The sequence below is a fragment of the Opisthorchis viverrini genome (assembly GCF_000715545.1).
Source record: "Opisthorchis viverrini unplaced genomic scaffold opera_v5_514, whole genome shotgun sequence".
Classification (NCBI taxonomy): Eukaryota; Metazoa; Platyhelminthes; class Trematoda; order Opisthorchiida; family Opisthorchiidae; genus Opisthorchis; species Opisthorchis viverrini.
In genome coordinates this window covers 50,783-75,416 of record NW_008752180.1, presented here as the reverse complement: position 1 = coordinate 75,416, position 24,634 = coordinate 50,783, and the positions used below count along the sequence as shown (strand labels likewise).

The 24,634-nt window shown below is 42.5% G+C and overlaps 1 protein-coding gene across 1 annotated transcript in view; it reads left to right on the top strand.

Annotated features, from left to right (window-relative positions):
• The window catches only part of T265_11543 (hypothetical protein), a gene marked incomplete at both ends in the record, with an annotated part of 42,229 nt that extends 17,687 nt beyond the window's left edge, over nt 1–24,542 (top strand). The window contains 10 exons of the mRNA XM_009178223.1: nt 2,504–2,636; nt 4,762–4,984; nt 6,866–7,005; nt 8,628–8,730; nt 9,792–9,932; nt 11,029–11,183; nt 16,346–16,524; nt 17,427–17,535; nt 19,086–19,155; nt 24,243–24,542. Of these exons, the coding sequence (XP_009176487.1) occupies nt 2,504–2,636; nt 4,762–4,984; nt 6,866–7,005; nt 8,628–8,730; nt 9,792–9,932; nt 11,029–11,183; nt 16,346–16,524; nt 17,427–17,535; nt 19,086–19,155; nt 24,243–24,282 (1,293 nt within the window). The remainder of the gene's footprint in view (nt 1–2,503; nt 2,637–4,761; nt 4,985–6,865; nt 7,006–8,627; nt 8,731–9,791; nt 9,933–11,028; nt 11,184–16,345; nt 16,525–17,426; nt 17,536–19,085; nt 19,156–24,242) is intronic.
• Nucleotides 24,543–24,634: the final 92 nt, after the last annotated feature.

Genomic DNA, 24,634 nt, shown 5'->3' with positions numbered 1-24,634 from the left:
TGTGCGTATGAGGACAAGACAAGCCTCGCGATCCAGTGAGCGACTGTGAGTTGAACAGTCAAGTACGTGGGCGACTGGGTCGCTACACTGTCCTTGTTTAGTGCAAGCGTCAAGTACGTGGGCGACTGGGTCGCTACACTGTCCTTGTTTGTGCTAGTGCAAGCGGCTGGTATCTAAACCATTGTTTTGCCAGTATCGTATCCGTGGAAGGAGGACGTCTAAGAATGGTCACTAAAATGCGAGCGACAGTCGCACCCGTATTAGGATAACATCGCTCGCTATGATCAAGCAAGTTGCCAGTCAAAGTGTTCTAAGCACCGTAGTTAACGTTTTCTCGCGAATCTTGCAACACTGTCGCAACAATACACAACCGAGATTTGCATGTCTATGCATGATATTTTACTTACCATGTCGTGTCGCGGGGTTCAGTTGACAAGATCAACTCACCGGTACACTTATATGAACTAGCGAAGTATACTGATTTGCAAACAAACTTGGTTTTGCAAAAGACTCACCTGGAACCCAGCTGAATCTTTCGTCCATGATGTTTCCAGGCAAATGAGTGAATTTCGCTAATTTTGTGCAGTTTAGTTTCGAATAGAACATAAGTTTGACGGTAATTCGGGGACTGCGCCTACCTGATGAGCCCCGAGAAGAGCGAAACCGGTGGAGAGCTCTCGATGAATTTTCAGCAACCTTATGAGTAGTGCATTACATATTACCTGATCTATTTTCTCGACATTTGCATTAGGTTGCTGAGAATCTTTCTATTTGGGATGAGGCTCATAAGTTAGGGGTCGTTTAAGGATCTCCGTCAACCTTTTGTTTTACTTGAACCGAAATTGAGCGAAACTGATGAAGCACAGTCACATGTTAATCACACTGTTATTAGTGAGAGACAGCTGGATATCCCCTTTATCGAATTCTACACAGGGCTAGTGGTTACAAAGTTGACAGACTTTCACGAAAGTTCTAGTGCACAATAACTGCAAGATGTCTCAGTGGTTAGAGCGCGAATTACTGACCGGATCAGTGGTTAGAGCGCGAATTTACTGACCGGAAGGTCCGTGGTTCAAACCGGACTCTGCCTCTCGACTTCCTCTGTCTAGGCTTGGACAATTTGGAAGTATCCCAGCCCTCGTGCTCCCTTCTAGTGGTATGACAGTTGAACGCCGAAAAGTGCTACATCTGCACGATTTTTTGTAATAACTTCCGAAAATCCGTGAGGATTGGCGTGGACTTTACACAGTAGAATGCAACTGGTAAAGCCGTGAGAGCAGTTGGCCTTTACCGCAATTAAAGTGTCAGTGTTTGAAGGCGATCATGTAAATCCAACTGAATTTCTATTTTTTCAAGTGGTTGGTTCTTACTTCCATTGAATATCCTTAACTTTTAACGTTTTTGGGGCTGACCATATAGGAAGTATGCCAGAATCCTCCTGCAATTAGTTAGATGAAAAGATAGTTTGTTTGTGTCCAAACTCCAAGTATCCGAAAAATTTATGACGAGAACAACATGACTATAGTCAACCGTACTGTTTTTTATGAAAATCGTTGTTAGTCATAGGCTTTGTTTTAGCTCAGTTTAACCCGAAAGAAGAAACATTTTTCTCGTATCTACCGAACTTTTGTTTAATCAGAAAATCCACAAATGGTGTCAACTTCACCTTAAACAGACGACCCATCATTGTGATGAATATAACCGACGAAACTGATTGCTCAGAAGCCACAGTGCGCTTCTCTCTCGTCGAATACCTTCCTTGAAATAGGAAGTCCGAGTGCTCACTGTATGGAAAAAATATACGCCTATGGGCTAACTCATACCAACAACATTCATTTCTTTGGACATTTGCTCTACCAACTGGACCAGTGACGCAAGTTAACAGTCCCGATTATGCACCTGAACTTCATGGCTGCTTCGCTACAATTATAGCCACTTGCTTAACGGTTCACATGTATTCGTGCAAGTGACAAGACCCTTGTGTGACTCCAACTCCAACGGAGACGATGATCTGGCCCAGATACTTGAGGGGCTGTAGTGCAGATTGTCAGAAATTTAAAGCACAGATGGATATGTGTGAAGAACAGTAAGCATTCCGAGTGGGTCAATCGACAAAGCACCCGTCCAGTAAGTGAGAGGTTGACGATGCGATTCCGTCCAAATACGAGTGCTTTCGTTTATGAACGTGTATGTGAACTTCTCACTTCACAATCAATCCCAACAGGTGTTTCTGTTGGTAGAGCTAGTTACCACACTACATTGTGAAATGCGTTGACCGTATCTCAGTTTATTCGAAAATTTGAAAGATGGGGTTATTTCCTAATCTAGGTCATGGGAATGCTTGCAAAACACCTACTATGAATCGATCAGATATGTAAAAAGCAATCTACTCCTCCAAAAAGACACGTTTTTCCGAATGGGCTTCCGCAAAATGAAACATTGTGTCATTTAGACTAGCTGTCAAAAATCAATTCACTTAGGAACTGTACTTTTAATCTCCTAGGTACCTGTGACCGATCCAAACAAAGACCATGTTGGCAAAGGAGGGTTTTTGCCTTTCGGACTGTCTGGGGTCATATCCGGGGCCGGAACGTGTTTTTACTGTTTCGTCGGTTTCGATATCATCGCTACTGCGGGTAAGTACGATGAACTTTCGTTTCATCCTGTATGTTTATCCTGGTGCCCGTTTACAATGCGAATTTTTCAGGGGACTGACAACCAGAATGTGGATATTGGTGCAGGTCGTTAGTTTACGTATTTGTCAGGTTGGACAGTCATGAGATTCAAATACAGGCAATACTTTGAGAAAACCCTTGTTCACCCATTTACGTAATCATCGCTTGAAATTTACCTAGATTTGTTGTTGTCCAGCTCAATAAACAAATGGAATGTTGCAGTGACTTCATTCACTTCCTAAGGGTTCGGGCCTTTAAATGCTCAAGTACTATAAACACATGTTGACGTTGACAGTTTGCACTTCATTGAAGGTACGACAATTTTTGCTGACTGCTCTTTACCGCACTGAGTAGGTGTAATGTATCGCAGTTTACAGTTCGCCACGTTTGGGCATTTCAACCTCTGATGTAAAAAGATGAAGGAAAATACGGGAAAATAAATTCCTGCAGTTAACATTGCTTGAAAATGTTCTGAAAAAATGACTTTACCAGGAATATATATAATAGTATATAATGTCCGGAAAACATAATCAATCTCCGATGGCTGGCTGATATGTACAAGAAATATGGGTTTAGATGAACATCTCTAGTGGAAGTGAGAATAGAAAAAGTGATGTTCTGTGTTGGTAAAAATGTGATATGTACAGTTCGGATAGCTTGTTTTCCTATTCGTATGCTATTGAAGTAAGAGGAGGCAGGTTACACTGACCGAAGTCACCGTTCGCTATCCTTTGTGATGATGGTAGTGTGACGTGTAATGTTCACTGCTAACAAGTTTCAACAAGGATAAAGCAATTGTCGAGTGATTTTTTGGATTTGTGCATAAGCTGATTTCACTGACGGGCTGAAATCTCTACTTTTTTGTGTTAGCATATCACGTATTTTGGTCAGATGAAAAAATGATGGTCGATTCCGCCATCAAGCATCTAACAATAAAATTACGCATTCTCTTAAAATCACAAGTATAGGGAATGGTATGTCAACAAGCCCCAATACGTGTCCCCCAATAAATAGGATCACTGTTTTCGAACAATACACTCATTTGCAAATAAATTTGGTTTCCACGAGAGACTCAACTGAATCTCTCATTTATGAATGTGATGCACACAGGCCGTCCCATGTTTCAGTTAGTGCGATATTCGAGATATCGCAGTATATTTTCATAAAGGAAACTACTCACAAGGTTGCTGAAAACTTTTCGACAACCCACGCTCCAAGAAGGGCGAAGCCGGTCGTAGGCTGTCGAAGAGTTTTCAGCAACCCTGTGAGTAGTCTCCTTTAGGAAAACTGTCACTTAGCTGTTTAGAATTTCCAAAACAACTTCGAATCCGGTTTCAGATTTCTCTGAAAAACTCGACGAATTTTATCATCTGCAACTTTTCATCTCAACGTAAACACTTTGTGGGGTCATATAAGCTGCTTACTTTTAACTCGGATGGGATTTTATCAGAATCTATCCACTGAGTTCACATGAAGCGGAAGAACAAGGCTTCAGCTCTTACTGATATTTACGTGCCAGCTGCGAAACCAATCCGGCCATAACAGTCAGGAATTCAGCCTCCTTCGAGGAAAAGATCTGGTTATCTACACACACCTAAACTTTAGTTTGTCCAGAGTCGCTTTTGTATCAGATGCAAATTCCTATCTAGCAGTGGATTCAACGATTGCTTTCCTAACGTTTTCGAAACGATGTGTTGTCTGCTAGTGACAAGCATTTTCAAACAGATTGGACACACTGCCAAGAGGTATGCATTATGGCTACGGCGTGTCACTCCGTGTTTATTTGTGTAATTTGGTCCACCTGCGGACTACCGGTCATCAGTGATGTACTTCTGAATACCTTACTTAGAAGAGCTTGCCGGGACTGTGTTTTCTAATTCAGGAGTTGGGAAAGCGGTTTTTAGAATTTGAGGAAAGCGTTGCGCTAGGATAGCTGTTCCCCATGGCCGTCTATCCTTCGTTGTGAACTTGTCAGCGGAGCTTATGATTCCTTGTTATCATGCGCTAAGATGATTCTCGTATTATTAACCATGATAAGTTCACTGATACCGCACAAGATAACCGTGTAATTTCTATCTGTTAACAGGTGAAGAGGCAAGGAACCCACAGCGAGCGATTCCAGTCGCGATCCTGGTCTGTCTGTTGGTGTGTTTTATTGCCTATGCTGCAGTGTCAGCCGTAATCACCCTAATGGTGCCCTACTACTCAATACCTCAAATTGCACCTCTTCCGAACGTCTTTGATCAGGTGGGCTGGGATGTCGCAAAGTATGTGATCGTTGTTGGAGCCGTATGTGCGTTGACAACAAGGTAGGTGAAAAAAGACGAAAGCAGTAAAGGGTGCCTTCATTAAATTTCTCATCAGCTGTATATTTTTACTGTTTTAAACTTATAGAAAATGAATTACCGCAGCATCCGTTGACCACAGTAAAGAGAAACAGCTCAGTGGGATTCTGGAGTGTCCAGATAACGAGGATATGGCAGTATCCTCTCATGCTTCAATAAAAAGCGAAAGCGTACAACCTGAGGGTTTGGTGGCCAACGATTATACAGAAGATATTTTTTTGATGACTTAGGGGACCATTTAGCTCTCAAGCTGGTACTCCAGGAAACCAGTGGTCATGAGAAACTTCATTAGATATAGCCATACTTATCACTGTCTGGGACAAACCACTTCCCAGGTTAAAATGAATTGGGATCCGCAAAAGCAGAATTTGTATTTGTATTTCACGCCAGTGTCTGGTTTTACGATCTTTATCGAATGAAACAAAGTTCATGATAAGTCTTCAATTCCACGAAAACCAATATATCAGAAATCAGCGCCGAACTTTTCCAGGAGCGGCTCATATTTTAATTGCCGTCCGGTCATATAAGCCATATGGAAGGTTCTTATGTCTGCTTTGTTAATTTGCGAATGACCGGCAAACTAATCGGGTTTACTGGTCAACCATAGCCAGATCAGTGGACTCTCCCGCGTAGTATGCTTGTACTGAACCGAATGCCGTGCTGCGTGCATGCCCTTTGCACCGATATAAACTCGAGGGAATATGATAGGCGGGAAAAGGCCCATCGCAAGCCAACAGCAAACTCTAACATGATAGCTTAACAATGTGCAGCGGTGCTTATCGTGGAGTTAAATGTGTAATCTGCCAAGTCTTCTATGTTTTGGCATAATACTTCATGTACAGTTTAACATCATGCAATTTTTACCTGGAGTCGGCCATTAACACATCGTCAATATGGGAATGGACAAACTGGCATTATTCTATTAACCTTTCTGATAGTGAGCCTGTCGGGCGCGTGGTCCTTGGAAAATGGAATATAATTAACTCAGTTTGAGTTACTTATGCTTATCAGCTGGACCGATGACTAACTCACGAGACCAATCTTAGCAGGACACGTGTATCCTCATGTTGCTCAAGTACATATGTTCGAGGATTCATTGGGGAGATTCCGGATGGCTCATTTGTCTTCCAACACTTCAACACGTGGTGTTTTTAGATTTCTCACGCCTCCTTTGATGGCTCTTCTTCAAGCCGTTCTGTCGACTACCAGGTTACATAAAGTAAACTTACAGCTTTTCCAACTTAGCTGAAGGCTACCCAATCAGAGAAATTCCAGAGGTCCTCGATATTCAACTCCATGCTTGGACAAACTGCTTTGCGACTTTCGGCCATTCTGCCCAATCAGTGGACGTGGTTCGGCATCATGCTGTATTCAATTCCAGTAGTGTTTGCTGTCTGAAGAGTTTCGGTGTTCCGGATTCTGTCAGTCAGTTCGATCGAAAGGCGCTTGTGCAGGCAGTGAAAATGGAACTAGCCAGAAACCCAAACACGTTTTCCGTACAGCGTCCAAGTCTCCGCCGTATAGTGGTGAAGACAGCAGAACAGCGTGATATAGTGCACTCTTGGTGTCTGAGCACAAATGGTGATTTCTCCAGACGCGTTTCAATCATCCATGTAGTCATATTCATTATTTATCATTATTACTATCATCATTATTATTCAATACTCATTATCCAGCATCCCATGAAGCGGTAGTTCATGGAATAGGCTGGAAGTAACGAACTCAAAGCTCTCCACAGGGTCATCAGATAATTTGTGAGGCGTAGGGTAAACTGGCAAGTCAATAAAACTCAAGAATTCCGCTGCAACTTTTCTTTGTTTTTCTTACATTAACTTTGTCTCTCAGTCTCCTGGGCGGGCTGTTTCCTCTTCCACGAATTGTCTACGCAATGGCATCGGACGGACTATTATTTCGATTTCTCGGTCGGGTCAGTCGGAGATTCAGAACCCCATTAGTTTCTACGATGTTGTTTGGTCTGCTAGCAGGTGAATAAACATTTTTGTTTATTTCTACAGCAATGTACTATTATGCAGGTTAGAGTGGTGTCTTATCCAATTTTTAAGGCTGTTGTTCTTTTGGTATATTAATTTGGGAGACTAGGTCCCGGTTTTTTAGGAATTCCGCTACTGATCTTTCTACCTAAGTATCCGTTCCGGTAAGTTCATCGTCGATCTCACGGTCTTCGGAGACCAGACTTAAAAAGCAACATTCATTGCACAATGAAAACCTGAAAACGAATAAGTGAAGTGCTCACTAGGCCTATACATTTCGTGAATGTGAGGAAACCATTCTGATAGCTTGTCGGTAAACCAGACTCAAGTTAGAGAAGATATTTTCCTTTAACATATCCCTTCTGGAAATCTTCGCAGATGGTCCATAGGCTGAAGCTGCCCGAAACATTTTCGCCTGATGTGTTGTGCATTTGAGTACCTGGGATAGAAACATGGTTCAGTAGATCAACTCAAACAAATGTGCGGCACAAATATCACCTCTTGTTTAAGCCACAATTAAGTTAAAAAACTCGGTGCATTTTCCTCCCTTTTGCGCTGCTTATAAGGTTCTTGAGAACTCTCAATATCCTACTATCTGCTTTGACCCTCCGAGAAAGCTGAAGCGGGTGTTGGGCTGTCTAGATTGTTCATCAACTATTACAACCTCACGCACCCTATGAAGGAAACAACCTGGATATCTTCACAATGTTTTCCGACGAAAACCCAAATCCTCTCATAACACCAACGAGCTGGACCGAATTTTGATCCGGATTTAATAGAAAATCTAGGAGGTTGCCCAGACTCTATTTGATAGGGTTTTAAATCAAAACACGTCATTGTTGGATGAAATGTTGCGGTTACAGTGCTCCGTGGGTATTTTTTTTCATGCACTTAGAGAAGATCATCAGATTCACTTTACACATGTGCACATACCCTAATTTAGTCACTCGTCGTATCCGATTTGTCTCTCTAGGGAGACCTAAAACATTAACGTGCGTTCAACGTGTACAAATCGTAGTGATTCGGACTGCTCTGACAAAACTAAGAATAGTGGTTGGATTCGGCGTGAGAATTCGAATGTCACCCAGCTTGACCCCGGAGGACAAGTCCCACACACACATCTGCCCACTAACACAACCGAATTCCTCTTTTTTTCACGTGACTGGTTATTTGTAAAAAGCATTCGACAAAGTTTACGCACTGTAGAGAAAACCTTTGAACACTAATACCACACACTACAGCGCTGTATTTTGGGCCTGTAAACTTACCAAAGGTAGACTTCCTCCATGAGAGATCACAAAATAAGGCAGTTGATTTTAGAACGAAGTAACAAAACCATTCTAGTCTTTTTTATTATAACTGAATAGTCTCTAGATAGAACACCTCTCAAGAAAAGAATCACTGCTGGCCCCAAAAGTGTTCCATCTGAAGTGGCATCACTGAACTGTATGGTAGCGTTTGTGGTTTCACGTAAATCTTATGCAAACTAACGGAGAAGTAGTTGGTTTGTACGTACCACTTCCATGCAGTTCCTACTTCGTCGCTTCTTACTTCAAACCGAACAACAATAAGCATACCGTTTGCAATAATTCCATTCTCTCCCACTCTCTTTTAAGGCGTGATAGCGGCTGTCTTTAGTCTTAAGGATCTTGTGGACATGATGTCGATCGGCACCTTATTCGCCTATTCTCTGGTTGCCTTGTCTGTGCTCATCTTACGGTAAGAAGATTGTTTTTTAAGCACTCTAGCGCACATTTGTATGACACATCTTTGTATATGTTTTTACTGGATCATGTGGTCCTCACTGAGCTCGATATAGCTCAGTGATTAATACACAAACAGGAAGGTCACTTGTTCTGATCTGACCTCTGCGTCTCGACTGCTACCGTCTGGGCTTAGACAGTCTAGCAGTACAGTCCGCGTGCTTCCTTCGGGTGGCATTGCGGCTAAGCACCAAGTGAATATTACAGCTGGAAGATTTATTTGCTTTTATCATTGTAAAGTTCTTATACATGTACCATACATAAGTTCGCCCTTAACATCCGAACAGATGGGGTCGATACATACTAATAATAGTCTTTGGAAAAACACTTCAGTAGTTTCTTGGATGGAACGAACCGGCAACCAATTAACCCAGGTACCAAGGCGGATTTCACTGACGATTATTCCTTATAAAAATTTATTTGTGGTCAGACTTTTCTGTGGAACCTAGTTTTATCAAGCCAGCTGAGGCCACGTGATGCAGCAACACTTTACTAATGAAAGTTATGTATCTGTAGGAACGTCAATGCGGTACAAGAGCTAAGCAGACACGGAAAAGTGTTCAGCGTAGACAATCACACACTACGGTTCTAAATGTGAAAATCAGTTTCCCGAAACCTAGTAGTCTAGGCTGTGATCTGTCACAGCTAGAATATGATCGTTCGCCTTTCATCCCTTTTCCAGCACCGCTGGGATATCTTACTACAATACTGCTGACATTGTTCTGGTTCACAGTGGTTTGATAGTTGTTTTTTTATATTCAGAATAAGATGACGATTGTGTGTGTATGATATCGGTGAAATGTCATTGGGTTTGCCCGTTAAATTGAGAAGTTACCCCGTGCTGAGTAATCAGCTATGCCAAATCAGCACTTGATTTCAAAGTTCTATGAACTGGCGAAACCAGATGAGAAAACTGATATCAGATATTCATGATTTACGACTAAATTCATATTTTTCATTGTTCCTTGAATTGTGAGTTATAATATGTGCACTTTGCTGTTCATTTCTATGTTGCAGAGGTCAGCAAGAGACGATAGTCTCGCCTAGCACACTGAGTGTAGAAACCAATGACACCGCACATCTGAGGTATTCAGATGAATTAAATCAAGAATATCAAGAGATCAATCGACATGGTGACACGGAAGCAAACAATGAAATGTGAGTAAACGTACTTTGAGTTGCCAGTAAACCCGAAGGAGAATCAAACTTCGTGTTTTGCTTGTAAATACCTAACCACTTCACTGGTAATTACAACCCCTATTTATACAAAACCTGTAGAAAATTATTCGTAACGCACTACTCATAAGTTTGCTGAAAATTATTCGACAGCTCACTACAAGTTTTGCCCTTCTTGGGGCTCACCAGGTAAGCACAGTCCCAGAGTTTTCGTCAACCTTATGTTCTACTTGAAAACAAACTGCAAGAAATTAGCGAAATACACTCATTTACAAACAAATCTGGTTTTGCGAGAGACTCACGTGGAACTCAGCTGAATCTCTCGTTTGTAATGTCCTAAGATTCCAGGTGAGTCTCTCGAAAGAACAAAGACGGCCTTTTATATGACTGAATGCTGTTAGATGTGGTTTGCTGTAAAGTGTGGCGGTGGTCCATTTGGAAGGCCATCACGCAACTGTGAAATAAAGGAACAGGGGCAATCGGACGTCAAACCGGATGCCGTTTCGTTACTCGATGGGTATGACCTTCGGTTGCCGCCGTATGTCTTCAGAATGAACGACTAAAATAACACAAACGAGAGATTCAGCTAGGTTCCAGGTGAATCGCTCGCAAAACCAAATTTGTTTGCAAATGAGTTTATGCAAAAAAATTATTTCGTCTATCTGCACACAACCCGTTTTCATCCTGTTTCGTTCTGGTCAATCGAGAGATAGCGGACAATCGTTTGATCCTTTTCATTTCAGACCACGATATTTCAGGGGATATAGCCTGCCAGATGGCAATATTAGGATCGATGCTTGACTTCATTGCATCCAGCTCTTGAAAGTAGTCAAAAAGAACAGTCGATACAGGACGACAAGAGAGCGAGTCCAGAGTAAAATATGTGGATACACAGTCAGCGAATTACAAAAGACAACCCAATTTGTGTTTCGTTCGTGTTGTTTCAGCAACACATCCTTCAAAATATCAAGTATCTTTTTGAATAAGAAGAACCATCCGTGTATCATATCGAAAAATGAGTACATTAGAACTACTAACCGGTGTTTTGAATGGTGTCGTATTCTCATTTCCTGCATAGTTCACAAACGAATTCGACTAACTGGACCCCTGGAGTTCCCGTCCCACCTGAGTCGTTCACGGAATACATAAAGTTATGTTTCCTGCCCGAATGCGGACGCGTAGAGCCGACGCCAACATCGGAATGGATCACTCTGACCAACTCTTACTTATTGCGTAAGTTGTTGAGAGAGTAAATTCCCGGTCTTCTATTCACATACCGACAATAGTTTGCCCGAAGAAGTGCGGCATTTGAAGACAGCGTGTTACGTGCAATTCCAAAAACGTTCTGCATCAGGGAACGTTGTTGCCATTCTCTTCTACATATGCTGTAAACAACGAGCAAGTATGATTATTGGATAACATTAGGGTTTTAAAGATCCGGATAGATATGATTACAAGTCCCACTTGCCCAAAACCAAGGGCGAGACAATCAGTCGAACCAAACGGGACGAAATATTTTTGAACAACTGTGTTAGCAATCGCAAGCAGTTTTTAATGATACATCGTCTGAATCTCACAAGGATGGGAAACGGCGACAGAGAATTCAGTAGTTTGGTTATTGCAGGCCGTTCTGTTGACACCAGAGTTGATCGACGTTAAATTCATACAAGCACGAACTTAAAAAGCGTTCTTTTGAACGCATAGCACTTTTTTCAGGTTGTTGGTATTATGATGCTTATACGGCAACAACCTACAATTTCCGGCCCTTTTACTGTCCATAAATTAAGGCTTTTATTCTCTAGAGACTAGCTGGAATAGTGACCCCCCCCCCGAAATATAATATGGTGCTTACATTTCAGCACCATTGGACCTTAGTTCTCTCTCATGCTTCGGACATTTTGGATCATAGTGGATCGTTTCGCGCTGGAACCACAGCCAACAGTAGAGCCGTATATGTTTTTAAACACCACAAAATCGTTTATCTTGCCAGTTGTTCCACGTGTGCAGAGTAAATCGATTAGCATTCACAAGTGAACATTCAGTCCAACAAAAAAACTGCGCTCAAACAGCACTGGCGTCTTATTTCAAGCCGGCTGTTTGACAACAGGTAAGTGAGTGTTTATACAGTCCCAGAAAATTGCATAATACTGAGGAGGATGGCGGCTAAGGATGGCTAAGAATGGAGCTCATCTGTGCACCTCTCAACTACACTTTTCAATTGCTGCTTTTGTTTGCCTTATGCGTTTGCACTGATATACATAAAAAAAATTATACCAGTCTATGTCGTAGTAATTTTACTAACCAGAGCAGTTGTATAAGTCCCGATGGACTGGTGGAAGACGAGATCACGTCTCGGATCGGGGAGTCTGGGGCAGTTTCGTATGTTTGTCTATCATAGCGGGGTATAAGTTGTGACAGTACGATCCGTATCGCTTTATGGATCAAGAACGTGGTATTTGCGTAGAAAAGACGCTCGGTGTTTGGTGATTGGTGTCTTCGAAGCACTGGCGGGGGGCGGGGTCAGCAATGCTTAGGTGTTGCTTTGGGAACTATTAACCCTCCCTCGGTGGATACGCTACTCATTATTCATGAGTCATACTGATCAAGACATGTGATTCATATGCCAGTGGACTGTGCGTCTTGCAGAGCCCTTTTTGCCCAACCACATGCTGAGTGGAAGCAACCTATAGGTGGACGGTCTTTGATCTGGCCAGTAGACCCGACCTCAGTGGGGTCACCAGGACTCAACTTGCGGACATGACACCCAGTCAATGGTATACCTGCATCAAAGTTGTCATATTCTGTGCCTAACTCTATGGTATTTTGTCCCTGAAAGTAACTAGACTAATTCAGTACAAACCAACTGAGCACACACTGGCCTCAAATGCTTGTTTATACCTCTCCCTCTTTCCCATTTTCCAGCAAAATAACTGTAGGAGCAGGAACCAACTTACCCTTGGTACATGGCGTACAGCTGATAATCTGAACGTAACCGAACGTGTACTGTCCAGCTACTGATAACATATTGCTTTGTATATACTAACCATGCAAAATCGACTTTACGGTAAATAGACTGTCAACCTATATCTAACCAGTGTTTACCATAGTGCACCATAGGTCGTCACTGCATATTGTGTCCATCGTTTGCGGTCCCAATATGCAAATGTTAAAGTTGGCCTGACAGTTGTGTGTACGGTGAGATAAGGTGATTCATTCCGAATGAAGAATGCTTCCTGTTTCATAAAACTTCTTCGAATACACTATGACTATCACTGGACATTGTCTATTCTGATCAACATGCAAAGTAGATCACTCCGGTCACCAAAACTCTCATTTAGTGCATGTTGGAGAGCCTGGTTGAAATGTTTGAGTTAGCGAGGTGGACACTGTAGGGAGGTGGATGAAAGGCTGTCTTGATATAATACACATATATAATATGATATCCACTGGTGTTTGAAGGGGAATTTTGGAAGTCTACCGTTGAGAAAACGAGAAGCTAGTTTTTCCTCAAACGTCGTTAACTGTTGGTTCAAGTTTGGTAGACAGATATTATGGATATGATAAAACAGAAGTTTGTCAGGACCAATCAAAACCAACCACATTAGGCAGCCGTCTTTGTGAAATAGTGCGCTGTAGAGAATTCCTGTCTTAGTTTAAAATGCATGGGTGGTTAAAACAGAAGAATAAGGGCGGTAACTCGATTTACCTGGTCAATGATCCTAAACTTCCGAGAAGTACAGGAGTTCAATCTTTTTGTTTACCTCACACAACGGAATTTTCAACTAGCTGGTAGACTGGTCAAGTGCACTTAAATCCGCTCGTATCCGTTATTGGAATGGTTCACGGAAGGCCTTCAAGGTCGTAAAATAGCACAGGTAATCATGTCATGCACATACGGAAATGAGTTTCGCGTTCTTGGGGGGTATTAAAAAATATATCTAATCGTATAATTCATTTGATCTCCAAACTGATGTTCTACTTTGACAATGGCATACCGGCCAGCATGTGATTTTAAAAGCATGACTTTACGGTGTACCATCCTAGGTTGTTGAGCGTCCACCTGTACCATCTCGTTTAAGGCAGAACCCCAGTAAGACACTAAACTAGAATATCATTGACCTATAGCTTGTCCCTCTGGCAGCGGCACTAAGCGAGCGCAGATATTTCCAAACTGCGGCCGATTCCGTTATTACCCGCGCCGAACAGCCCGATTTCTCTGAAAAATTACACTAGCTCGAAGGGTGCACTTCCAAGAACTCCACTTTCTCTGTTTCCTTTCAAAAGGATTTGTTTAGTGAATTCTTCGAGGCCATCAGTTTGCCTTCACCAGTGAAATTTTCAACTGTACACTAATTTGGAATATCGAAACGTGCCAGATTTGCAACACAAGAGTTTTCTCCTGTCGTCAATGGGGCATCGATACTTTTGACGAACCGACCGCCAGTCTGCCAGCAGGTTGTGTGCGGTTGACTTTGCTCTGTGATCCATTGGGACGATTGGATTTAATGTTAGTAAACAGGACTTTCCCATCGAAAACTTCGTATACTTTAGGATGTTCAATATGTACATGACCTTAAAAGTTAAGTCTTCACCTTCGCAGATAATCTAGCCTTGCGAAAATTTATCAGGGACCTCCAGCTGAACTTTTTAGGGGCATAGTATGGAGTCGCTTACATCAGCAGTGTTTTGACGAAGGATGTATACATCAACGCATTCTGGTTCCGGTTTTGTTGGGAGAAGACGGATAATTCTTTCGGCAACAATTCTCCTCTTTGTGTACAAATTCCTTGAGATTTGTAAAGCATATATGTCAAGGGGACCCTTCAAACAGAGGATGACTACAAGGCCAAAGTGGGAAGGAAAAAAGTGTGTCCAGGATTTTCCGAACAACTGTTAGTAAGTTGAAAAGCGTAATCTAAGTAAACAAATGGTCAGAACATCAAATGAGTAGCCACCACTTGTCCGCATACTTTAATTACAAATCCTGCAGAGCCTTTTGCATTGTGCAGTCAGGCTTTCAGTGGGTTGCATCTGAAAGAAGATATCTTTCTGTACTAATTACAGAAGCGGGTACGTTGAGACATCGACTAAAGATTTGCAATGGCGGAAAAAAGCAGAGGAAGTCGTGTGGGAGCCCAAAAGTTCTTGAGATCGTGAACTGCGGTTGATCCAGTTACTGGTGGCTAGGATCTATACTGCGATGGTTTGCTGGGAATTAATTCCGTTATTTTTTACCGGTGGAACTTGCGGGGAAGAAGTAATTCCAAATTGATTCTACCACCCTACCCGGAGAGTTCGTCATCTCTAAAATATCCTTAAAACATTGCTTTTGTGGAGCTTCGGATATTCACATGAACAACCTCTGCGCATGAGGCAGGCAAATAGGCATCAGCTTAGCCTGCAAAGTACCGTGAAGCCAAATATGGGTTGCCGTCCTTGAGCTGTCGTCAACTCGGTTTGCTGCGTTCCCATCGCTATTCACAGTCTAGTCTTGTTATGTCCACTATCATCCGTTAATTCTTCCCCCAACCTCTCATATAAGTCAGTCTTATTAAAAACACATTGGAAGTAGAAGTTTACACATTGTCAAAGACCAGGTTATCACAGTTTCAAAACATTCGAACCATCTGTACTTTTTGGAGTGGCCGGCTCCAGCAGAAACCGTTCTTCGAAACCGATCACACTTATTATGTAACCCCTGCTTCTATAGAATATCAGAACACTTTCAAATGGGGTGACCTCAGATCGTTCTCCCACAGTAACATCTGAAAACACGAAAAAGCCCGATAAGACAGAAATATCAAGTAATATAAAATTGGCACATTGCCATCAATAATCCTCACTTTCCATTTTATTAAAGCTGACAGATGGTAGTAAAGTTTTGTTGACTAACCAGCTAACTTCAGGTATCACATGACAAACGGTGACCAAAGTACATTATTGCTTCATGCGATTGAAGAAAATATTGGTAACTATCATAGCCTAGATGGTCGTTGATGTGATCGCAACAGTCGACTCGGGCTAGCTCAACAAACAAACAAGCGACCATTGTTTTCATCACTAAAGTATGCAAAACATAGTTGTTTGTATATTCAGTATTCTGACGCCTGATCTTTCTCACAGTACTGGTTACTGGGATCTCTCAGCATTTCCCTGAGGTTTGAAACCTCAAAAGTTGTGTGATGTGCACAACCAAAACAGGAACTTTTTACTTGTGAGGTCCTCTCAAACTCCGTTCCCTAGGAAGAACAACTATCACAAAACTATCTGTCCCCGAGATCTGCATCATGATATTATTCATCCCAGTCTGCATTTTCCGTACCTTGATTACTTTGAATCACAATAACCTTTTTTTCGGAAAGTATCACTGAGGTCATTGTTTGTTTGCTTTTCAGTAATTGTCATCATATTCTTGAACGCTGGCTTGATTTATTTCGGCGGTGATATTGGTCGAGCCAGTATTGTCTACTTTGTGTTCGCCTGGATCAGCATAGTCATCTTCGGTTGTTGCTCGATACTTCTGTGTATCAGTCTAGCACGACAACCCGCCAATCGAGCAAAGGTGTCCTTCAAAGTAAGTTGCCAGTCCCTTCAACACACCGAGTGCGTCTTGTAGCCATTCAAGAATTCATTCATGTGTAGGTGCTGAAAAGTATAAGTAAGACCTAAAAATAATCCTGTGCGGTCAATAAGTGGATTACTTACAGGTGGCCACACCGCACATTGGCTTTTGATCTCAAAACTTCTACAATTAGCGAGATAGATTTTCAACATTAGACGTTATTCAGTTTGAAGACACTCGTAGTGATTGTTGTTGTGTTCACACTACTTTGTTGAAGCTCGATTGTGAGCAAAATAATGCCTATACGGTATCCCTAATCGATTGGGTAAACTTTGGGGTCCCAAGGAAATGTGGTACTGTCCAACGGTTATTCATATCTAATTCCTGAGGTTGAAAAGAATTGTCAGTACATATTACGCCACACAGTGTTCTATTTCCATTACCACTTCGAATCGGCTTACAACACTGGGTTCAGATGAAGGCGCATTTTCGCAAAACTTCGACCATCAGATACATAATCGGGGATTGCGAAACCGTTCCTAAATAAAGAAGTTACTGTTTGACAAAACCGCATTTTTGCTTTGATGTTACGTCTATGGAAGAGAGTGACCCCCGGTAAGCTCAATTGACACCCTTGGGCATTCAGAAAAATGGAGATACTTGAAGAGTTTACTGGCACTGGCCCAAGGTATTAGGTTTTATCAAGCTTGTCAATAAATCGGGTTGTTAAACTCGGTCTTGCAAGCTGCGTATTGAGTTGAAGAAGAATGTTGATTTCTTTAATGTGTTCAACTGAGAAAAGCGTATAAAACAATGGTAAATATCCACGCATGCGGACTAAAGGGCTATTTAATCAAGCGCTTTTGGAAAAATCCACTGTTCCAAAAACTTTTTTCTGCCATTGTAAATTCTAGGTGCCTGGTGTACCATGGATACCGGCTCTGAGCATGTTCATCAACTTGCATCTGATGTTTCAAATGTCTGGAACAACCTGGGTGTTTTACGCTGCTTGGATGCTTGTTGGTAAGTCACACAAGTCGGACTCCTGACAAATTTGAAGATCACACGGACATTCATTTCCCGCCCATTCTCAAGTAAGAATATACTGAGATGGCAACCTTTTCAGTCTCGTGCCATTCCAAAAATTTGCAAACCACTTCACAAAAAGAACTTATAGCCTATCCGGCAGCTGGACTCTTGCAGATTTTTTGGTCACAAATAAAAAGGATTAATGAACCTTTAGGGAAGTGATAACTTTGAGATTATCAATGCGGGAATGCTCGTGTGGCCAGACCATTCAAGTAAGCCGCAAGCCGACATATATTGACTGAACAGGAGTTTATGACTATTCGCTGTCCAGGACATGCCCGAAGATTGTACCGCAAAGAGAACAGGTGAATGCTACGGTGGGATGAAACCCACACCTCATGCCTGCAGCCAATCGACGTGGTAGATAAATTGATTTACCTGGACAGCTGTATATGTTCCTGTGGACTAGCTGTAGATGAGATTATTTCTCTAATAGGAAAGGCCGGAGCAGCTTCTACCAACCTCCGGCACCTATGGCGCCAACGTGACATGAGTTTGTCTGTTAAGGGAAGAGTTTACACTGTGGTGATGCGATCCATACTGCTTTAGCAATCAGAGACCTGGCTGCTACGCTCAGAGGAACCTGTCAGTGTTTGATCATCGGTGTCTACGCAGCATTGATCAGGTCTGGTGGGAACATCGGATTAGTAATGCCGAGGTACGCTAAATGGTCTCAGGAAGGAGGAACTCCCCCGTGATAGATGAATTACTCACGCTTCATAAGTTACGCTGGTTGGGGTGTGTACCTCGCATACCAGAAGACCGTCTGCCTCACAATGCCGTTTTCTCCCAGCCCTGTACTGAGTGGAAGCGACCGAGATGTGGACAGTGTATGACCTGGCAACGAAGTATGAAGACACTAACCAGTAAACTTATTCGGGTGGGCAACTGCCGCCTTCCTAGATGGGGACCACGGGACTCAAATCACCAGTGGTTAATGACACTGACGAAAATGGCCCAATCAGTGGCGTTCATGCATCCAAGCTATCGCCTTCAATGCATAGCCACCCAATTTCAGAACAAACTGAACGTACCCTCGCCTCCAAGGCTTGGTTGTATGTTCCACAAACATGTTTTCCGGCGATGGAAACTGTAGCAGATGGAACCAGTGTGCCTATGGCACACGGTTTATAATCGGCATCCTGGTTTTCTTGTCTCGTCAAATGTGGGCAGTTTGGGGAGCTGCTCACATGGCCATTCATTTGTTCACCGAGCTTAACAATTAATCAGTAAAGGAGACATCATTGGTGCGCAGTTGAGTGGATATGTCCTCCCTATCTGCTTATGGCCGGTTATATAGTTTTCAAAGAATATCCAAAACCCTTTTATGTATATACGTTTGCGATTGGCGGATGAATTACTACCCTTCTACTTGCATCGGTGGGATAGATCTATGTTGCGACTGTTAGGGTTTTTTTCTTTTTCATCGCTGTTGCCCTAACGAAATCAGTTATAAAGATTCTGTTTCACCCGACTGTTTGCAGGTGTTTTTATCTATTTTGCCTATGGATACTGGCACAGTAATGAAAGAGGGCATCCACAAAGGAATACCCCGTAAGTGTACAATGGCTTATTTACAATGAGTATATGTATGAGTATGTATAATGAGCTCTGTATCCACATAACAACAAAATATCCCAAATCTGTTAAGATCATTCATCATTCCAGCGGAACAGTACAGAGTAAAATGATTGGCGAAGTTCATCAAAGTAGCAATCGCTTTGGCGCTCACCTGCTACTATGTAAATACTCTGGTTTGGTGAGGCCGTTATTGAGTCTTGTCTCCCCGAATTTCTAGCTTTGAGTGAGAGGCTATGATGAAAACATTAGATTGACAGTACTGGAACATATCAGTCTATGGTTAGACCGCAACACCCTCTGTGGTGATATCATGAGAGCAAAAAAATGAAACTCGCGGCATATCTGTGACTTCTAACCATTCGTTCACGAGTTAGAAGAAATTAACGTATCAAATATCATTTGACACATGCTTTCCATCTAGCGTCGAAGCGTGCGGATGATAAAAAACAAGTCAACCAAACACCGTAGCAAAACCCACCCAGTTTGTCGGACGTGCCACTCATTTTGAAGCAAGTAAATTCAACAACCGGGTAATGCACCAGCTGTGACTCAAACGTGTACTATCGATTTATTGCGCGTACGTACATCAGTAGTTTTTCTAATTTTTATTATACATTGGTACTATGACAGTCATTTTTCGCGCTATATTTTAAAAGAAGTAATCACTGAATCAAGGAAACCTGAAAGGGACAGTAATGCGTCACTGATTGTGATGATTTGTGACGTTGGTTGGCGTTAAATTATGCATATTACTGCTTTCTCGTTCGGTGATTCTTTCATGGAGAACCGACCCGCGGGTGGGGTATTTTTTTCGAGAGGTGAGAACCGTAATTCATCCCACACTGCCATTTACTTCAACCGTACCTGATATAGTCCTACGGTCCAAAACTATCGGGTTATAAGCCCGTGTTCCAAAGTCGCTCCTGTTAGTGAACAACAAAACCACTTTATTTGGTATAGCTAAACAGATTAGAACTTTAGTTTACCTGTCTTCGTGTATCAACGTTCATTGGTTGTTAGCTTCTGTGCCCAGCTTGGTGATTGATGTGTAACAGTCTCATTACCATTCTAGGGGGCATCTTCAGTGAGTGATTGGTGAACCACGGAATACTAGTTCGGTGAATCCTCTTGATTTCACAGTATCACTGTGTGACTAATTCAAGGAGGACCTGAAGGGTTCATCTTCCTGGTGAACAAAGGACTCCTATGTAGTTTACACTTTTCCACAAAAGAGCATCACAAATACTAGACTTCAGGAAATAACGCAACAAACGCCGAAAGTTCATTTCCTCACAGCTCGCATGCATATGTAAGGAGCTAGCTACCTCAGTTCCCTATTCAATGTTTTATGTGGCTTGCAGGCAACTTCATTCATACCGACTAACCAGATGATATTTTTCTCGCATCTTGGGTGGAGTGACCCTCTGTTATCTAGACATTTAAAACGCCAATTTTCTCTCCTTCCTCCTTGCTTTTGTTTGCGCAATCTGAAATGCTATTTTCTTGATTACATGCTACAAGTTTGGCTCAGTGGTTACTCCATTCGGTGTTTCTTTGTTCTTTTTGACTGACTGCACCAAAGGAATACCTGTAGGGGTAATAAACATACGGATTTACGTGAAGTGGTCGGATATGTCGAGAAATGAAGCAGGTGAGAGCCTTATTTGTCGCGATTATATGAAGTGAAAAGGTTTGCTCACGTTGACTTGTACATCCTAAGGTAGCGGTTTGAGGCACACAATTTCGCAAGGCATTACTCAGAATTCCTGCCGAACAGGTTGACTTAGTTTGCATAAGACTTGTTTTCTCAGCTGGCAGAACAACGGTATTTTTCAAAGCCTGTCCGTTATGGTTGGAGGCTAATTTTGTGGTCTAGATCAAAAGTGGTCGGGCTTTGTACGATAGTGGAAGTAGTCTACCAGATCAACGGACAAGGAGTAGAAACATGCATAAAATTCACCATCCACAATCCGTCACGTTGGTTTGGATGACAACTGGAGTGAGAATACCAGAATTCTCAGTTCTTAAAATTGAAAGCGAGGTAGAGTAATATTTTTCAAACTCAAGTTGAATTTGATATTGCTATTAAAGTGCACACATGCTCGCGGGATTCGCTCCGATGAGCCACGGGTTAGGTAAATTCGAAGTGATAAAGTGACCTGCTGCTACTCGTGAGGCCGATTCTTAGTGAAATTTCTTTCTGACTGTGTTATTACCACGGCGATTTTCATAACGATGTATTGGCAAGGTATCACAACGACTAGCACAGAAAAGCTATATTTATCGTTTGAAACTCTTGTTGAAAAGAGGCCTTCAGAGACACGATACAGTGTGCCTGAGTAAAATGCGAGTGCCCAACATAGCATTTTTCCGTCTCCCGACTGACTTCCACGTCCTTTCCCCTGTTTGTGGCCGGAAACGCTATACAACGTGGCGCGTAACCGACCCCGTTGGCGAACGTGAATTTTCCTAAACTGACCATTCGTTTGTGTACAGAGGTAGTTTTGGTTAGGGTCACCAAGATAAGCTAGTGAGCTGATCCGTCACACTCCAGCATGCTGCCAAATATTTGCGTTGAGGCTTTCGTAAACTATAGGCACTTCGTTCTTGACCATGTACCTCTGCGAAGCGGGGTCTGTTGCAATGAACCCTGGTCCCCTGCCTACCCTATCGGTCTGTTCCAGTGGTTTTATGCCAGATAAGCAACGGTAGTCGCCACTGTTCTGACGTTGAATACAATCTACAGATGACTATCTTCACCTCAACGATGTCCACCAGCCTTTCACTCACATCATAGATACACAACGAATGGTTCTTCAGATAAACTACAACGAAGGGATGACCACATAGAAGTGAATCAAATACAATTTAAACGGGAAGAAAACAACAACCCGCCTATATTGAAGGTTGCAGGGGACTACTAGATTTATGTATTTTCAATAAGTTCCAACAAGACTACGGTGTTGCCATAATAGAGCACATTTTTTTCATACCGCGAGCCACCACAATTCCAATGTACCGTGTTACACTCTACACCAGCCTATAACCCCTATTCCACAGAATTAGCTGTTCTAGCATGACTTTCACACTTCGCTTCTTTCATCGCTAGCTATGGCCGAACACGGTTGTAGTCGCGCGAAACATCAGCTTTACTCTTCTCTACAAGTGCTCTCGGTCTTGTTTTGTAGCGTCACTCCAGTAGATGGAGACAGTACGAACTTATACAACCAGTATGTGTCACACAGGTAAACACCGATATGTTCCCAGGTAACGAGTGATTGTTTACCCCAAACAGGCATTCGCGCTATACACACGAACAGTATGAACTGGATCTGTGTTTGTGGATCGGGATGAAAATTGCAAACTGGGCTGGCATTCCTCATACACACTCATTTCAGATATGCTCCAAGTTGTGTTAGAGTTCTGATCCCTCTGTGATAGATCCCATCCCTTACCAACTCTTTCTTCTTTCTCACTCCACGGACCTTCCGGTCAGTAAACTCGCTCTTTCTCTCTCTCTCTCTCTCTCTCTGCGCTAAGAACGCCAGACAGCACGATGGAATTCACCGACATTAAGATAATGAAAGTAGCAAACCGAATGAAACAGGGAGGACGTTTGGAGGGTGTGTAGCAGGGTTATCTCCACGTGGACAAACCACCCCGAAGGACGGGAAAGACGACCGATCTCTTGCGCGAGGCGGTTTTCTCCGTAGGTTCGTAATCAGAATATGCCCCAAAGAACCAATCAAAACCAATCAATTCTGAGGATGGTCTATCTACAGAAAACTGCATTTAGATCAGTGTCATGGCTGGCAACCACCTTGTCCGTCTGCGAGAATGAGCGAACATTTCGAAGAAACATGTATCGTATATAATGTGCATAATTAGACAAACCTTGTGGTTGTACGTGAAGCATCGGGGTCAACACTGATGTTGCTGCCTTTGATGATGAGGAAACGGATCACCACGAGCTAGTCAGTTGCTTATTTGACGAAGCAATCCTTGCTTTCTGATCGCAGCAAAACAAACTACTCGTAGGACCGGCTATGGCAAACAGACAGATGGAACAAACACAGATGGTGGATTAGGTGTCAAAGCCTTCACCGGCTTTTGCGCTACAAAATACTTATCTTCGTGAGTATGGATCATCACTCTCAGGCAGTATGACGCGCTGAACCCCTGATCAGCAGGCCAACCAACTTTCCCAAATGAAACAGCTCGCATGCACCGGGTAATGCATTACATGTGTGGATATACATGCAAGGGGCTAGCACGAGGTAGAACCAAAAGTGAATTGAACGACTTCAAACGTAGCACGCTAAAGTGATTCTATGGGTACTAACCAATACAGAGTTTTCCCTGTGAAACAAGCTCAAAGTGGGCCGAGTTTCATGAAATCGATTTTCGGACGCCAGTGTCGAAGAAGTTAGAAGAAAACACCCCAACACCGTTATCCTCTGTGCTAGTTTATCATTGATCCACTGGAGAAAGTCCAGCACAGTATTACTAACAGTGATCAGATCATGGACAGTGCACGAAACTGTTCCCTTTCAGCCACTATTCCTCCGAAGAGGAGCCACTCCTTCCAAGGACTGGAGCTCTCTCGTATACACTACTGTAACAAACGAACCAACTGACTTGATTCCTCACAGATGACATGAGTGTTCTAACTCTGTCCAGTTTCAAGTGGTGCACACTGCGTGACTCATATAGCGCTGGTGAGTGATCACCAGTGAGTAGTCAATTCAACTGACCGAAATTGTACCCAGCCGCCACTTCACATAGGACAAGACATACGTTAACTGTAGATGCATAAATAAATAAATAAACATAATTTTTTTGAGGAATGCGCTTGAACCATCCGAGAATCATGTCCCGATTTTATAAAGATTCACAAATCTAGTGTCCCAAAATAGGAGGCTTACTTAAATCATCTGACCATGAGACCTACTCACTTACTCAGTTAAGTATGGCTGAGTAGATGATAACACAACCACTTAATCTTTATAATAAATCAACTTATAATCTCGGTTGTTTCCCTTCCCATTTCTCTCGACCAGTTTCGAAACCGTTTCGCAACCTTCTACTGTGATTCGTTGAAGACTACTCACGCCGTGCAGTCGGTATCCACCATTCCGTCCCTCTCTATTACAACCCAATCTGTGATGTCCACAGATTCGATTATTGAGCTCTCCCAGTCTGATCACTTGATCCGACAACAAACAGCTCTGAAGCCCATCCGGGGTAATTTATTTTTGTAGAGATCCAAGAAGTACATTTTAAAGCATGAACGGTTTTATTTGGAGTGATTTTATACCAAAAATGAACAGAATCATATCATGTGGCACTTTTGAATGAACACATCCGTACTCTTGAAGTTCTTTGACTTTTTCCTAGCCGTCGCTATTTGATTATGCTATTATAGTTTGACCGGTTTAATGGTACTCTCGGA